The following is a 16,971-nucleotide window of genomic DNA, read 5'->3' on the forward strand; positions in this document are numbered from 1 at the left end:
GTTCTCTGCTCTTAGTTGTAGACAATTTGTAGAAGTAAGACCTCTATCCAAGGAGCACACATAAAGAATATTCCAATTGGTAAGTGACTAACAAAACCTCCAGAAAACCTGATAGCTGGTTAGCCCGAAATGACAGCTAAACATGAACTCCCAGCAGCACTCTTTAACTGTTGATCAGGTCAGTTTTTCAAGCTGAAAAACCAGTAGATGCAACAATTTCACGTAGTTGATGGTATCTCAATGATTGAGTCATTCCATTTGTAAGAGTACCTTCATGCATGTTTTGCAATGCACCTTGATAAGTGGCAGTACTCAATTCTTGCTTGATCTAAGCCAATTCCAATATCTTTTGATCAAAATGGTTTAGCTCCGAAGGGTCTTAGGGGTTACCAACAATTAATCGAGCAGGTTGGAGGGTACATCATTTGGGCTAAAGTGCGCAAGATAGGGAAACCCAAGTAAGGGTACTCGAATTTTTCCGTTTTCTAGCAATCTTTGTTATTCAGCTGTAATTTACATGGCATCTGAAAGATAAAAAGTTCCAAAAGGATCGATGGTCCCTTCCCATCGATCTCTTCGATTTTATCGAGCTAGATGGATGGCAATCGAGGAATGCTACATTGACCATTCAACAGCTTTTCATTGATAGTAGCTAGCCATATACCAGTCTGGAAGTGATTTGGGACTAAGTTACTAAATTTGCATATGACTTTCAGCCTTGAGCCAGAACAGTACGAAGAATTGCGAGCACTCCAGAAGCAACCAGACCTATCCCGTCGTCGGTATCGTAAGGTTACTGTTTTGGTTATGCTGCACAAGGGGTTCTCAGTTTCCGCCGTTGAAGATATTCTGGCCATTGATGATAACACGATTTATCGTTACGTGCGTGGCTATTTGAAGGTCGATCTTGAAACGTTTTTGTCTGACGATTACGTTCCGTTCTCCGGTCGTCTTACCGAGGAGCAAGAAAAGCAGCTGGCCGATCATTTAGACGAGTACTTGTACCCTGACGCTAAATCAATTTGTGCCTACGTAAAAGAGCAGTTTGGTGTAGACTACAGCGTGGCCGGAATGACGGATATGTTGAAGCGCCTAGGGTTTGTATACAAAAAAAGCAAATCGGTGCCAGCCAAGCTGATGGGGAAGCTCAGCAAGTTTTTTTGGAGGAGACATTGCCTGAGATACTGGAAGAAGTAGACGCTGGAGACGCTGTTATTTACTACGCTGACGGTTGTCATCCGACGCACAATACGAAAACCAGTCGAGGCTGGATACGCAAAGGTCAAGACTTTGAGATTAACTGCAATTCCGGCCGCAAACGAGTGAATATCAACGCTGCGATCAACGGCATGAAACCTGAGAATCTGGTTTACGATATTACAGATTCGGTCAACGCCCAATCGACGCAGCGGCTCTGTCGGCAGCTTTTGCGAAAGCATCCGGGAAAGACAATCTACTTTATCTGCGATAACGCCCGTTACAATCGCAATAAAATGCTGACGGCTTGGGCGGAAAAGCAACGAATAGAATTTGTTTACCTGCCCACTTACTCGCCGAATCTCAACTTAGTTGAGCGACTTTGGCACTTCATGCGGGGTAAAGATTCTTAACTCTACTTATTACGAGAAGCACGATGAATTCAAGTCGGCGATCTTATCTTTCCTTGGAAACATCAAGCAACATAAGTCGGAATTACGCAGCCTGCTGACGATGAATTATCGGACAGTAGATGGAGTGTCCGTGCATTTGTCCCAAACCACTTCCTAACCGGTATAGTTCATCTAATGGACTGCTGTTGCAAAGAATAGCTGTTTCCTTTGAAAGTGATTGAGCCCCTGAAGGCGAGGTAATCACGACAAAAAGTGCTAGAATGAGGTTATTGGACAAACTAAAATTGCAAAAAAGTGATATATTAATTGGCTTGATCTGCTTGTTCCTTATTATTGATTCTAGCAAAATGCGGCTTTATCACCCATTTCCATTTCTTGTCAATCATTTTCCACTTTTGTCCTTGTTTGGCTGCCGCATGACCTTACTGAAAGAACGTACCTTATTGAACTGGGGTTGGATTTCCCAATCTCTAGTCTTACCAAAGAAAGCAATGAGTCGAAAATCTTAAGTTTCAATATCTAGTTTTGCACCTAAAGGACTAACAAAAAAAACGCTTATGCTTCTCGTCATAATAGACCCCTAACCTTCTCTAAAGGAATCACAACATTTACGAAACTGGGGTTGGATGACAAACTTTCCGTTTTGGTTGATGTAATCCCATTCTCTTACTTCTATTGGTCGGGCCTTTGCAATAAGGGTTTGATCAATAGTGGAAACACTTATTGCTGCTGCCGTCAAAAAAATATGAGTGTCGTGAAATTCATGTTTTGGTTGTTAGCTTGGCAGTTGAAATTCAAACACAATTGCTAGCAATCTCCTAGAGGTTTAAAGGCTCAAATCTCGACTTTATAAAACATGTACTATTCAATCCAGATTTTCTTTGATTTCGTCCACTCAGCCGATTTCACTTGGAGAATATACAGGCCAGGAGTCAGGAACGAAACATCCATTCTTTTTGCAAGGTTACCCTCAATCATTGCAGCACTAGTATTTAAATGAGAGCGACCAGTTTGGTCAAACAATTCAATGAATAGTTGCCCATTAAAATCTGACTTGAGCTCGATTTGCAATCGGTCTGTTGCTGGAATTGGATGGCAATCTAAACTTGTATTTTCTGCTTTGGCTACAAAAGTGATCAGACTTGAATACTGAAAGGAATTGTCAAGATTGATCATCTTTAGACGATAATAAACCAAACCTGCCGTAGTTTCAGAATCCACAAAACTGTAGGAGCCTCCGTTGTTGTACAAGGTAGTTTGGCGGTCTAAGCCTGTAAAATGAATGCCATCGAAAGATCTCTCCAGAGTATAGGACTGAAGATCATTTTCAGTTACAGAAATCCACTCAAGAAACACGCCCTTGTCTAAAGACTTGGTAGTAAAAGAAACCAATTCTACTGCCAATACTTCGCACAAATAAACTACGACTTCCAAGCTATCTCTGCGCGTGCATTCCCCCTTTGTGATATCTACCCAAACCCAGCCCTCATCTGCTTTTCCCACTAGGGTGCTAAATCCAGTTTCCCCATTGCTCCAATTGTAGCCAAATGCATCGACATTTCCATCAGGGTCCCCTACATAAATGAGATATGGCTCGTCATCTTCTTGTTCACAAATCAATAACTTATCTGGTTCAAGTTTTGGAAGTTGCTGTCCTATGGCTATTGCGGAAGCTGTTCCTATGCAACCAGCATTGGTCGTAATCGTGACTGAGTACTCTCCAGGATCAGTTAGAATGTAACTGGCATCTTCGCTCCCATCTTGCCACAAATAGGAGGATCCATCCTCCACTGTAGCATCTAGCACATAAGCCTCTCCTGTGCAGGTGTCATAAGGGCCACCTAGATCAACTTCAGGATTTCGATTAACTACAATTTCCACTGATTGTTCAAGACTACAGTCCTCAATTCTTGCAGATACCGCATAATTGCCTGTTTCCAACACCGTGATACTAGATGTCTCCTCACCGTTTTCCCAAGTTATACTTGCACCTTCGGTGGCAACTGCAGATACGATGACTTCATCCCCTTCACAAAAGGGACCTTCTGCAAATTCTACTTCGAGATTTAACTCAGTGATTCCGACCTGAATCGAAGTAGTTGAACTACAAGCATCAGGGTTGGAAACTTCTACCTCAAAGGTTTCAGAAGAGCTGATGGTAGCAGTTGGGCTTGCCAAAGAAGCATCGTCCAACAAATCAGCTGGACTCCAGGCATAAGCCCAACCTTCTTGCTGCTCTAAACCTAGTAGCTGTACTTCTTGTGCTTCTCCGCCCGAACAAATATTCACAGCCTGCAAAACTGGAAGCTCTAGATCGGCTACAATCTCGATAGTGAGTTGAGCAGTTGCAGTGCAGTTAATCGAATCCGTGACCGTCAAGGTAAAATTAGTAGTTTCTTCTATCTCAAAGGTGGGATTTGCTGCTGAGGGATCATCTACAAACTGTTCAGGTGTCCATGCATAGATCAGGTCTTCTTGTTCCTCAATCTGATCAAAAGCAATGGCAGACTGTGCTTCAAAACAGTATCTTAAATCTTCAAGAGTTGGCGCAACAATTGGTTCTGCGACTGTCAGCAAAATGGAGGTTTCTACTACGCATTCCAGATTTTGAGCAACTAGCGTAAAAATCGTAGACTCTTCCACTGAGGCAAGAGGAGCACTACTAGCAGGATCATCTAGTAAATCAGCAGGTTCCCATGCGTAAGTCCAATCTTCTTCTGCTTCTAACTCTACGATAGCAACATCGGTTGCATCTTCAAGACAAACCACCACAGCATCAAATGGGCCCAGCTCTAGCTCTTGTGTAAAATTAACGACTATCACGTCGGTATCCGAGCAACCTTGGTCATTAACGGCAGTGAAAGTGTAGGTCCCAGATTCTTCGATAGTTGGGCTTGGAGAGCTAGGATCGCTGACTAAGTCTGCGGGTTCCCAGGAGTAAGAAGCCTCACCAATTATGATGGGATTGAGCTGGTACTCCTCCACTCCGCACAATTCTATATCTGGACCAAGATCCACTGACACTACATTGCATTCTGATACATTAAATTGAAAGTCTCTTCCAATTTGGTTGATAGCCACACCATTTCGAAACTCTGTTACACAAATTGCAACCACATATTGTCCCAGTGTCGTTGGGATACCAGTCAATAGACCAGTTTCAGGATCGATCGCCAAGCTTGGGTTTGTCGGGATCGGGTTCTCCGCATCAAATCCTAACACATAACTAACAGGGATGTAGGGCGGAGCAGGATCATAGCCCAGACATAATCCATTGCCAGGCTGAACACAATCAGCACTGCCACCCTGTAAAGGCGAACATAACTCATATACCAAGGAGTCGCCGTCGAGATCGGTAGCTCCATGATCAAAAAAAACCTCAGTGTTTGTGCAAACCACAATGGGCGGAAACGCACTAAACACAGGAGAGTTATTGCAAGGAAAATCTTCTGGAATTGTTGTTAAATAGGTTGAGCCTGTTTCCCCTGGATTGGTAATATTGAGTAAGGTGATATTTCTACTATATCTTTGATAAACTAGTGTCAAAGGAAACGCTACTTCTGCTGGTGCCTGCCAGTTAAAAGTATATAATGTTTGCTCCACACAGACATCATTAGGAAGTGATTCAATACAGATATCCGCATTAGGTTCAAGATTCACAATTTGTCCTACGAATTGCTCCTCAATTGCGATAAGTGTATTGTTCGCATCAAAAATGTGGAGAAAAGCGGGATCATCAAAATCAGCGCCTTCACCTGCACAATCTCTATACAGGTCTAAGAAAATATCGTATTCATTCTCTCCCAAACACTGATAAGAAATCTCACCTCCAACAATGTGAAAGGCATTGAGTGAATTGCTTGCAAATGCCCACAAAAAGCAGCTTACTCCTATCGTAAATACGCTTCCTAACTTCACGAAAATTCTCATTTTTTCGATTTTATACTGATACAATTTAACTTTTCGGGTTCGTTAAATTATGAATTTTCATCGAACATCTTCTGTTAAACGATCCGCAAATTTTCTCTTTGTTAGTTGAAACAATTGAGCGACTTTTGCGCATCAAAACCTTAAATCAAAGAAAACCAAGACATTGGTGGTTAACCACTGACAGTATTGGCCAAACATTTACATACAACAGACTACACAAACTACTGATATACCATATATTATGCTATTCAACCTGTGGTAACTTAGTGGTAGAATTGTAAAATGAGGAGAATGCAAAGCCTAGAGTTCAACGATCAAACCGGTTTTTTACTCGGGGGTAAACTCGTTTTATTCGATGCTTGGGAATGGAATTGAAAACTTCTAACTAGTCTTGGTAATAGAAAGGAGTTATCTATCAATATTACGAGAAGGAGGGGCATCGATCTTGCTGGCCTGAAGAAGCCATTTCCGGATTTAGATGCCTGCATATTTGCAGGTTGAACAGGTACTTAACAGAATTGTTCCGCCTAATGTGTTTTTGCCCTACACATTAGATAGTGGTTGGATAGGAGGTTTATGTGAACAAACAAATTAGTTATCTCACAAGGCATTTTATGAAAGAATTTGCAAACTCATAAGAATGGAAAACTTAAAGGATTTGGTCATCAACATTCATTAAAATCACCTCAGTAGCCTTGCCTTTAATTCAAAGCCAACAATTGATGCAGCTCATCATTAGACAAGTCCCCAATCCACTTCTCACCTGTTGTGACTGTGAGATCGGCAAGTTCTTTCTTTCGCTGGATCATCAGATCGATTTTTTCTTCAAAGGTATTTTCGCAAATAAGTCGGTGAACCTGTACCTTACGCTTTTGTCCAATTCTATAAACTCTATCAGTAGCTTGGGCTTCTACAGCGGGGTTCCACCAAAGGTCATAGTGAATTACATTGCTAGCAGCAGTCAGATTTAGTCCAGTGCCTCCAGCTTTGAGTGATAGAATCAAGACCTTTGCTGAGTGTTTTTTCTGAAGGTCTGATACCATTTCATCTCGTTTTTTCCTACTAAGTCCGCCGTGTAAAAAGGCTGCTTTTGTGTGCAGTTGCTTTTGAATAATATCTTGCAGCAGCAGACCCATTTCTGTGAATTGGGTGAAAATCAATGTCTTTTCGCCGCTTTCTAAGATTCTTGCAAGTAGAGCGATTGTAGCTGCCGACTTTCCAGATTGCTCTACCGTGGCTTCTGCCCTCTTAAGGAATTGCGAGGGATGATTGCAAACTTGTTTCAAGGCCGTGATCAATTTTAAAACTAGTCCACGCCTTTTTATTCCATCACTATTTTGTACCTGCTTTAGATTCTCAGATACTACGGACTCATAGAGAGCTACCTGATCTGCTGTCAATGAACAATAATGGTTGTTTTCGATCTTATCTGGCAGGTCCTGTATAATACTCTTATCTGACTTTAATCTCCTCAAAATGAAAGGGGCTGTTACTCTTCTAAACTTCTTTAAAACATCTTGATTCCTATCGACTTCAATTGGCGCCGCATATAGTTTTTTAAAACTTGTGAGTTTGCCCAAGTAAGATTTGTTTGTAAAATCAAAACACACTCCAATATTCAGCTAATCTGTTTTCCACTGGCGTTCCACTTAAGGCAATTTTAATTTTTGCCTTAATCCTCTTTACAGCTTTGCTCTGTCTCGTAGCAGGATTTTTGATATTCTGCGATTCATCAATCACTAATACCGCCCATTTTGTTTTGCTCAGTTTGTCAATATCTGATCGCACTACACCGTAGCTGCTAACTGTTATATCTGCTTCAGCATGGCGAAGTTGTCGATTACTACCATGATAGATCTGTGTGCTAAGGGTTGGTGCAAACTTGGCAATTTCCTTTTGCCAATTTGATAACAGTGTGGTTGGAACGATAATCAGAACCTTTTCTACCTCTAGGTGTCCATCCTCTTTGAGCTTTAATAGGGTTGTAATCACCTGAATGGTTTTACCTAAACCCATATCGTCGGCTAGTAAGCTACCGAAGCCTAAGCGTGCATTCTTGAACATCCATTCGAATCCTCTCTTTTGATAGGGGCGAAGCTCCGCTTGTAAACTGTCTGGCACAACAAGCTCTCGTAGTTCTGACACTTCATGTAAGAGCTTCTGTGCACTTTGGTGAAGAGAAACCCTTCCTCCCTCATAGTCTTCGCTCAAAGCGATCTGCAGCAAGTCCTTATGATCAACTTTTGGTGGATTATCTAGTTTTTCTAAAAGAGACTTTACCTCGACTTCATCAAAGAAAACGTATTGCTCATTCAAGCGTACGATCCCTCTCATTTCTTCGACAAGCTGTTTGAACTCTTCGATACTTAAAAACTCCTTGCCTAAAGCCAACTGCCAATCAAAGGATAAAATCTCCGCAAGAGCAAGTCCAGGGCTATTTTTAACATCTCCTTTGTCTCCTCTGATTTGCATTGAAATTTTTGGGCGAATAATGTTTTGCAATCCTTTGGGCAAAAGTATCTTAATACCGAATAGTCTTATGATAGGCAAAATGGTAAAAAGTACGGTAGCGAATTCCTCCGCATCAAATGTAGCTTGGGTTTCTCCTTTAGAGGATATCACCATTTGCAATTCTGGGAAGTACTGTCCAATCATAGCAAGATCACGAAGGATGTGCAAACGATAGGCTTGATAAATCTGATGCGTAAAAAGTTTCTTGATCGGAAAGGGAAGAGCGCCTTTTCGCTGCTGATTTAGGATCAGAATATCGACCATGAACTGTCCATCTTGTTCATCCGTCACCTTTATAACAGGTACAAACTCCTTTTCTGTTATGAAAAACTTGTTGAGCCACAACTGAATACTGTTCGGATTTTGACTTTCTTCAAAGCCAGAGAAGCTTAGGACTCTCCCTTGGAAAAACATCTCTTGGATTCGATCAACTGCTCCTTCTACAGCTGTAAGTTGACTCACAGCACTTCCTAGGAAGAGGGAAAGTAGATTGATCGCTCTATCTCTGGGCTCGAGCTCTTCTTCTACCATCATTAAATTGGCGGGAATCATTTCTCTCAGATCATTAACTGCACTTTTAATCTCTTCATTTATTATCGCTGGTATCCAACGAATCTTGTGGAAGCCAATAGAGGTCTGCAACAATTGTGGATGCAAAGCACATTGCCCTACCATCTTTTTTGCTAGGTTATGACTCAGAAACAATGCCTGGATGGACAGCACACAGTAGTCAAGTCGATTGTTAGGAAGTTCTTCTAAAAACTCTGAAAGTTGGCCAATATCACTAAGTTCTTTTACTACCATGCCATCTTGCCAGCATCTTATTTCTATCTCTTCTTGGTCGATGTCACAAGTGATTGAGACATCGTCAATCTGTTCAAAAAATCGGCTATCTATCTGCTGCTCGCTTTGAGCATATAGCTTGCGAACAGCTCTTGGCCATCGACTGAACTGTTTAGCTAAGATTTGCTTGAAATCTTTGGCAGAATAGAATACTGGGTAATCACCCAAAATCCTCAACAGGCCAGTAGCACACTGAGGGATCTTTGAAAAGTCCAGCTCAAGTGATTTTGTAGAGGTTGAGCTATCCTTCACGAGATTTGGTGATTGCCAAATATCAGCCGTCCTAAGAATAGGAATTTCCCGTTGCGCTCGCAGGCCGAGCTTTGCATTTTCTAATGCTTCGAGTAGATCATAATCATGTAGTTCAAAAACTAGAAAGGGGTTTTTATCAATTTCGTTTGCTATCAAATATATAACCGCTGCTAAATGTTTACATGGCATAGCCCAATCGGGACAAGAGCAACTCGCTTGTAAATCTTGCCAGGTTTGAGGAAAAATGGAGATTCCTATTCCTTTACAAGCTTTTTCAAAACTGGGAGGCAATTCATTATTGAGAAGTTGAGATAAGTAAAGAGGATTCTCTTGTACTAGCTCAATGAGTTTCGCCTTTTGTTTTTTTTCAAATACTAGATTGTGTATCTCGATGTTGTAGGGCACCGGGTTACTACCTCTGACCTTCGCTCGAATGACATTCCCACGAATATCGACGCTTTTAACTTTCCCTGTATTGGCATAACTCCTTCCTCTTGGTAAGCGGTTTTCATCACTAATTTGTTTGAAAGTGTTTAACCACTGTTGCCCCCACCAAGTGATACCATACTTTTTTCGCATATTTCCATTCTTATTACTTCGCAAGATATTATAAAATGACGTTAAAATCAGGTTGACTATCACGAATAATTGCTGCCAACAAAGCAAAGATACAAGAAGGAAAACCCGAACCGCTGTTGTTCGATTGTTAAAGATAGCTGTAAGTCGATATTGCTTCTTGCTAGAACTGATTTCACAACACACCCTTACAAAATTTAACTTTCATCAACCCATGCTTCCCAAGTTCGGTCTGAAACGTCTTTTATTGCTCTGAGTATGTTGCTGAAGAGTCATAATATTGTATAGGCTAAATAGCCTTGAGTAACAGGAAGAAAAAATCATCAGAAATTTTCGTTGAGATTTTGATATTCCTTGCATCTTCAGCAGTATCTTAGCAGCGAGAGTATCGGTCTCTGGAGGAGTATGTTCTCTACTGAATTGCATGCACTAAGGTCAGTACTTTTCTTATTCTCTCTTAACAGGTGGTTAAAAACTGATCGGACTATCGATTGATAAAAGTGCAAGAAAATGTCTATCGGAATCAAGGTTCAAATTTCAGAGTTTGCAGAAACACCTATGGAAGGTATAGAAAAGCACTTGAGTCTTGTCCCGCAAATCCTCCCTTCTGAAGTAGATCTTGAGCAAGATGATGTACTAGTTGCCATTCGTAGCTCTGCTTTGGGTTGGGTAGACTTAATGATGACAAGTGGACAATATCATCACCAGCCTCCCCTACCTTATACGCCAGGATTAGAATATGCTGGAGTTGTGCTAGGAAAAGGGAAAACTGTTTCCGATAACCACATTAAAGTTGGAGATGAAGTAATGGTCGACGGATTCATCAGCGGTCCACGATCACCGGGGAAATACCAATCTTACGGTGGCTTTGCAAGCTACGCGATTGCACCAAAGCAGGCTATTATTGCAAAACCCAAAAACTTAAACTTTCATCAAGCTTGCAATCTACTTGGCAGTTACGAAACTGCCTACTATTGTTTGTTTAGCAGTGCACAACTACAAGAAGGCGAAACTGTTTTAATCCATGGTGCCACTGGTGCCACTGGAATGGCGGCCGTGCATTTAGCCAAGCTTCGCGGTGCTACGGTTATCGCTACAGGAAGGTCCGATGAAAAACTAGCCATCGTAAAATCACAAGGAGCTGATCACATTATCAATACAGCAGCTATAAATCCAGATGAAAAACTAAGGAGCTTTCGCAAAGAAGTAAAAGAGTTAACAGAGGGCAAGGGTGTAGATGTGGTGTACGACGGTGTAGGAGGTGCTGTCTCTTTGGAGAGTTTGCGTTGTGTAAAATTTGGAGCCAGATTTTTAATCGTCGGTTGGGCAAGTACCCCATTTGTTGCAAAAGGAAAAGGCAAGAGAGGTGCACCAAATGCCAATCATTTGCCGACCAATCTAATACTGATCAAAGGTTTGAAAGTGCTCGGCAGTCCTATGGTGATTGCAACTCAGAACAATCCCACAATTCGAACTCAGCGGCTTGCAGACATATTTTTGTGGGTTGAACAAGGCAAGATCAAGCCATATGTGTCTAAGGTATTCCCCATCACAGAAGTTAAATCCGCAATGATTGCCAAGTGGAATTCTCAGGTGGTTGGGGGAGCAGCTATTAGCTTGATCAGCTAGAAAAATGCAGTCTATTGCAAAACGCCATACTTGCCATCTAGCAAAGATTTTTCAACCCAGTTACGAAAGGCTTAAAATACACATAAAGGCAGTATCTGCCATAGCAACTGACAACTCGACTTGTCTGAGTGCAATGATAGGTTGTATCCCCTATCAATGTAAAGAGCCCCTTTGCTCCTAGAAGTTAGAAGTTAAAAAACGGCTTAGGTCAAAATTGATAAGCAGATACAAGATTGGCTTGCGCCTATAGATACCCAAGCTGCGGCTGGAATAATTTGTAGCAAAGACTGGCCAAGCTGCCCAGTAGATACGAATCTCTGCTCAATCAAAAATAAAAGCAGCAGTTAACCTCAAAAAACATTGCCTCATTTAAGTGACTTTTCGAAAAATCTATTTTCGACTATCAGAATTTTAACTATCTCTACCTCAAGTACCTTATCAGTCCGAGTGTGTTTTGGAAACAGTTTTGCATTTGCAAAAAGCTCACAACTAGTCATTTGCTTGCTTGTACATCGAGATATCGGCATCCATTTTGTGGGTAGTTAACTACGATTGAATCACACATCTCTTCGCAACAGATGATATTTGTAAGATTAGTCAATACTAATTTCTGAAGCATGATTCAATACTTGCCTGTTCTTTTAACTTTTGTAGCTGTTTTGATTTGCCAAACTAGTGCAGCACAGACTTTTGCCCTTCCAACTGCCTTCAGCCCGAATGGGGATGGTGTTAATGACAGCTTTGGCATTTCCGGCAATAATCTTGCTTCCACTACCCTTACCATTACTGCTGAAAACCACTCACTGGTCTACGCTTCGGCAGACCTTGAGGAACGTTGGAGTGGTACACTTCAAAACGGAGATTTAGCGATGGATGGTACTTACCTTGTATACTGGACAGTTACAGCATTAAATGGGCAGCGCACAGCTGGATCTGGAGAAGTGCGACTTTTAAATTACAATCCAAGCCAGGATTGTTTGGGTGATGAAATTGAAGGTCTCTACTTTGAATCTATGCTAACTAGCAATATGACATTCGATGCTTCCTTGCCCACTCAAGAAAACGAATGCGGAATCACGACCAATCTTGAAGCTGCTCTCACATTCAATAGCTTAGAGATATTTCCTAACCCAAGCACCGATAGAGTAATCCTACGGATCTCAAGCAACTTGATTGGCCATACATCAATCTTCTCTCGAGACGGAGCGCTCATAGAAACTCTCACTCTAGAATCAAGAGCTGAAATCAATATCCAAAATTATCCAGCTGGCATGTACTTTGTCGCATTGGCAACGGAGTCGGGACAAGAAGTGCTTACTTTTTTGAAGGAGTAAGAGTGGTGTTTTCACTAGCACTTACTTCACCTTTTAGTTCAGCCTCTAAGAAAATAGTATGTCAATCCATTACAGTATTAGAAAATCTTGTTAAAAACAGCTCCCTAGGGCGCTTTCTTAAATCTGATTTGTTACTAACAATCAAAAGTCGAATCAAGAAAGAGCGACAGTTAGGTAACTGTGCTGGTTGGAGAAGTAATAAAGCAGCCTATCAAAGTAACAATAAGCCTCCGTCTCTTAAATTTTGATAAACATGAGACTTTTGAAGGTGCCCAAAATCAGCTTTGGCCGAAGCCTCATAGAGCTTTTTAGCAGACAATGTCGGTAACAACTTCCCGTCAGCTTCCGCTAGTACTTCCAGTAGGGCAAAGATTCCCTTTGCTTGATCGTAACTTGTACAAGCGATTTCCATCCTGCTTGCTTTGGATTCAATGATAATACTAGCGTGGGAATCATCTTCTAATGCCATTGCAAAAGCACCACCAATCCAAGCCAGACGATGTGCAACCTTTGCCATGTCGCTTGGCACCTCAGAATGGATACTACTTTCAATATAACTAGGATCAATACTTGTGGCAGGCACCTCAAACTCAAACCAATCAGACAAATTTTGTTCCAGTCCAAAATCATGCATATAGTTGATCAAGCTTTTTCGCAGGCCCATTGAAAACTGCTCATGTTCACAGCCATGAGGATCCTCATGTTGTAGATCATTTTCTGCAAATCCAGCGAAGATGGGTCCCGTTCGAATGACACCAAAATCTTCGGGTGCCAACCCTACTGGACTATGTGCCGTCATCGAAAATTGATGCCAAAAGGCTGATTGAATAAGATCCTGTTCAAATAGCTGACGTACCATTTCCAGGGAATCAATTGTTTCTTGAGCAGTTTGGGTAGGGAAACCGTACATTAAATATGCATGAACAAGAATTCCAGCATTTGTAAAATGAGAACAGACATTTGCAACTTGAGCAACAGTTACTCCCTTTTTCATTTTCGCAAGCAGACGATCTGATGCTACTTCAAGTCCACCACTCACCGCAATACATCCACTAGCTCTGAGCAACCGACAAAGGTCGTAGGTAAAGCTCTTTTCAAAACGAATGTTTGTCCACCACACAACTGTCAAGCCCCTACTGATAATTTCCAATGCTAAATCTCGCATCAATGCAGGCGGTGCAGCCTCGTCAACAAAATGAAATCCGTTGGTCCCTGTCTGTGCTATTATCTGTTCAATGCGATCGCAAAGTAGCTTAGCATTAGTCGGTTCATAACGTTTTATGTAGTCTAGACTAATATCACAAAAAGAACATTTACCCCAATAACATCCATGAGCTAAAGTTAGCTTATTCCATCTGCCATCACTCCAAAGTCGATGCATCGGATTGGCCATTTCGTAAACCGATAAATAGCTGTCCAAAAGTAGATCCGAATAGTCAGGAGTACCTACTTCTCTCTGAGATATATCAAACTCCTGAGCACCGTTACAATATTGCACTCCTCCCCCATTCGCTACAAAAGTTCGTTTAAGATTAGCGACAGGCCGTTTGCCATCCAAGTACTGCAGTAAGATCTGCAATGGTGCCTCCCCATCATCAAGGCAAACAAAATCTATCAACTCAAACAGTCGCTCATCTTTTACTGTTCGGAGTTCAGTGTTTACATATCCCCCACCCAGTGCAATTTTAACATTAGGATAATTCTGTTTGATGTATTGGGCACATTTAAAGCCTCCGAACACATTCCCAGGAAAAGGAAGGGAGATACAAACGAGGTCAGGTTTTAGTTGATGTAGCTTCTCTTCAAGAAGATCAACAGTATATCGACTTACCAAATTGTTTTCAGCATTCAAGGCTCTCCAAAGCGGGTCTAAACTACTAGCGGATAGTCCCAATTTCTCTGCATATCGACTAAAGCCAAAATGAGGGTCTATGGTATCACAAATCAAATCGACCAGATCAGAGAGGTAGAGCGTACAGAAGTGTCTTGCTTTGTCTTGAATCGCAAAGTTGCCAAAAGACCACACCAAATCTGGCAATTGATCAAAACGTGGTCCTTCAGGCAGGTAAGAACGATCTGCAATTAGATGCGCCAAGGTAGAATTTCTTCGTTGCAAAAAAGAGATCACTTCGTCGATGGTTAACAGATAGTCATCCTGTAACATCAACATACGTTGGTGCATCACTGAAAGCTGGTCCGCAGAAAATTGCTCTTCTATACTTTGAAAGACTCTTTCTAGTCCTTCTCTGGAAAATATCTTTAAGGTTACTTCAATACCTAGATCTATTTGAAAGGAGCTTATATCTTTGGTGTTCAAAAAGCCCTTTAAATAAGCCGTTGCAGGATAAGGGGTGTTTAGCTGAGTAAAAGGCGGGGTGAGAAGTAAAACAGAGGAGCCTTGTGTTGTGGACATTCACAAAGCTATCACTTTTTAGGGAGATTATCTGTCCAAGCATTCTCAGAAAGAAGCTCCTTTTTCTTCCCTCATAAAAATTTCAGATCTAGCTTCTGGACTTAAATCCACTTTCAATTTTGAGTCTGAAGATCTACTCACTTGAGAAAGAGCAGCCACCTAGGCGACTAACTTTAGGATTGAATCGAAAGCAGTCAGGGGAGCCAATTTTTCTTCGCAATAGTCAAGGATCTGATACTCATAGGCCCTTCACTTTTTCTATGGCATTTGCCCGAACCTTGAACTTTTGCTAAAAATCAACATACTACCTTGGTTTCATTTGCCAACCATCTAGTAACATCGCATATTTTCACTTGTGTTACTGCATGCTTATCAAGGCTTAGGTTTCAGCGTCTTGATACCCTCAAAACACAGCAAATGCGACAAAGAATCGAAAGGGTAGGCTCCATCCTCGCTTGGCTTTCTACTTTGCGACAATTTTTGTCGGTGTTCCTGTTCAATCGTCTGCCATAAATGTGCAGGAGGGCATCCGCCCATAAATCAAAATAGAAGCTAGACCAGCTAAGAAACAGCCTTTAGATTTCATTCTTGCCATTCATTGCTAAAGTACCCTGAGCAAGATTACCCGATTATTGGAGTTACAAATTCGCATTGATTCTCGGGATTGGATCGGGCCATTTGAAATGAAACAGCTAGTAGCTGCAACATATTAGCATCACCATGTCCAATACAGTCCTGTCCGCGCATAAACTGCGCAACTGAGATTTCTGAGGTGCCATAAATCAAGGTAGGGCTAATCAGCAAAGAGAAAAAAGACTCTCCACGATCCAAGACCACCTTTTCTTGGCAACCGAAAAACACTGTTGTATTATCTTGGGACGATACTATCGCGACATAGTCTCCTCCTTGGTTAGCAAATGGGATATGGTAGTAAAGTTGACGCCACATATTCATTGGAAAACTCAAATCCAATTGTGATTATCGGCGATACAACTTCCAATGTTTGCCTGTCTTGAACCACTAAAAACAGCAATTGTATCGCCTGTCAAAGAACTAACCTCAGTTCCAGTATGGTCCTCCGTAGATAGCACTTGATAGTTTTCTCCTGCGTTGAGGTCAACTTGAAAGGGTACATCCGCTTCATTGAAGAAAGCTGTTTGCACTGAAGGAATGATTTCAATAGTTGTATTATCCTCGGTAGCAACTACCACAAAGCTTGTTGGATCCGGGGTAATGACCGTTTCATCATCCAAGTAACTTGTGACAATATATTCCGTTCCCAACTCATCGATGGGCAAAATGAGGGAGCTGTTTGAAAAAACAACCTATGATGAACTGAAAAGATTCTGGCTGGATTATCGGTTACAATTTTGACACCTTTGTTGTCGACAGTTTCAGATCCTTCAGAATACAATACATTAGCGTTTAAAACAAACTTCAGTTGCAACTCCAGCTAGGGCTGTAAAGGCCACAGAGCTACCCGCTGCTGGAAACTGAACTTCTCCCACAACATCCATCTCAGAATATACACAGAAGCTAAAATTTGGATCGTCATTTGTACCCAAATTCAGATTCTCCATAAAACCACACCAAAATTCAGTCCCTTCACTGCTTTGTGGTCTTAGATTGTTGGGCATCAAAAGGAAAAAAATAAAGCAAGATATCGAATGTTCACACTGCACTTTAGGATTCAGTCAAATATAAGAGATCGAATCTAATTTACATCCTGATTGGCTTACTCGAATCGTCAAAGTCATTGGTCCAACAAATTCGTTTCACATTTTCATTCATTAGGTGCAAATACAGTCCAATCTAAGAAGTATGCTGTAATCATCCTAAGGAGACACCCCTTAGGAGGGCAAATGTACGTATA

General features: G+C 41.5%; 1 protein-coding gene across 1 annotated transcript; it reads right to left on the reverse strand.

Moving 5' to 3' along the window:
• Nucleotides 1-6,403: 6,403 nt before the first annotated feature.
• Nucleotides 6,404-7,556, reverse strand: LOC144070497 (putative ATP-dependent helicase MPN_020; the record flags this gene model as incomplete). Its single annotated transcript, XM_077594963.1, has 3 exons — nt 7,547-7,556; nt 7,227-7,354; nt 6,404-6,565 (listed from the first exon to the last, which is right to left on the reverse strand). Coding segments are annotated over exons 1-3 (300 nt in total), but the record flags the coding sequence as incomplete, so codon positions are not given.
• Between the last annotated feature and the right edge of the window lie 9,415 nt (nt 7,557-16,971).

The sequence above is a fragment of the Stigmatopora argus genome, unplaced genomic scaffold (assembly GCF_051989625.1).
Source record: "Stigmatopora argus isolate UIUO_Sarg unplaced genomic scaffold, RoL_Sarg_1.0 HiC_scaffold_136, whole genome shotgun sequence".
In the NCBI taxonomy this organism is placed as follows: Eukaryota; Metazoa; Chordata; class Actinopteri; order Syngnathiformes; family Syngnathidae; genus Stigmatopora; species Stigmatopora argus.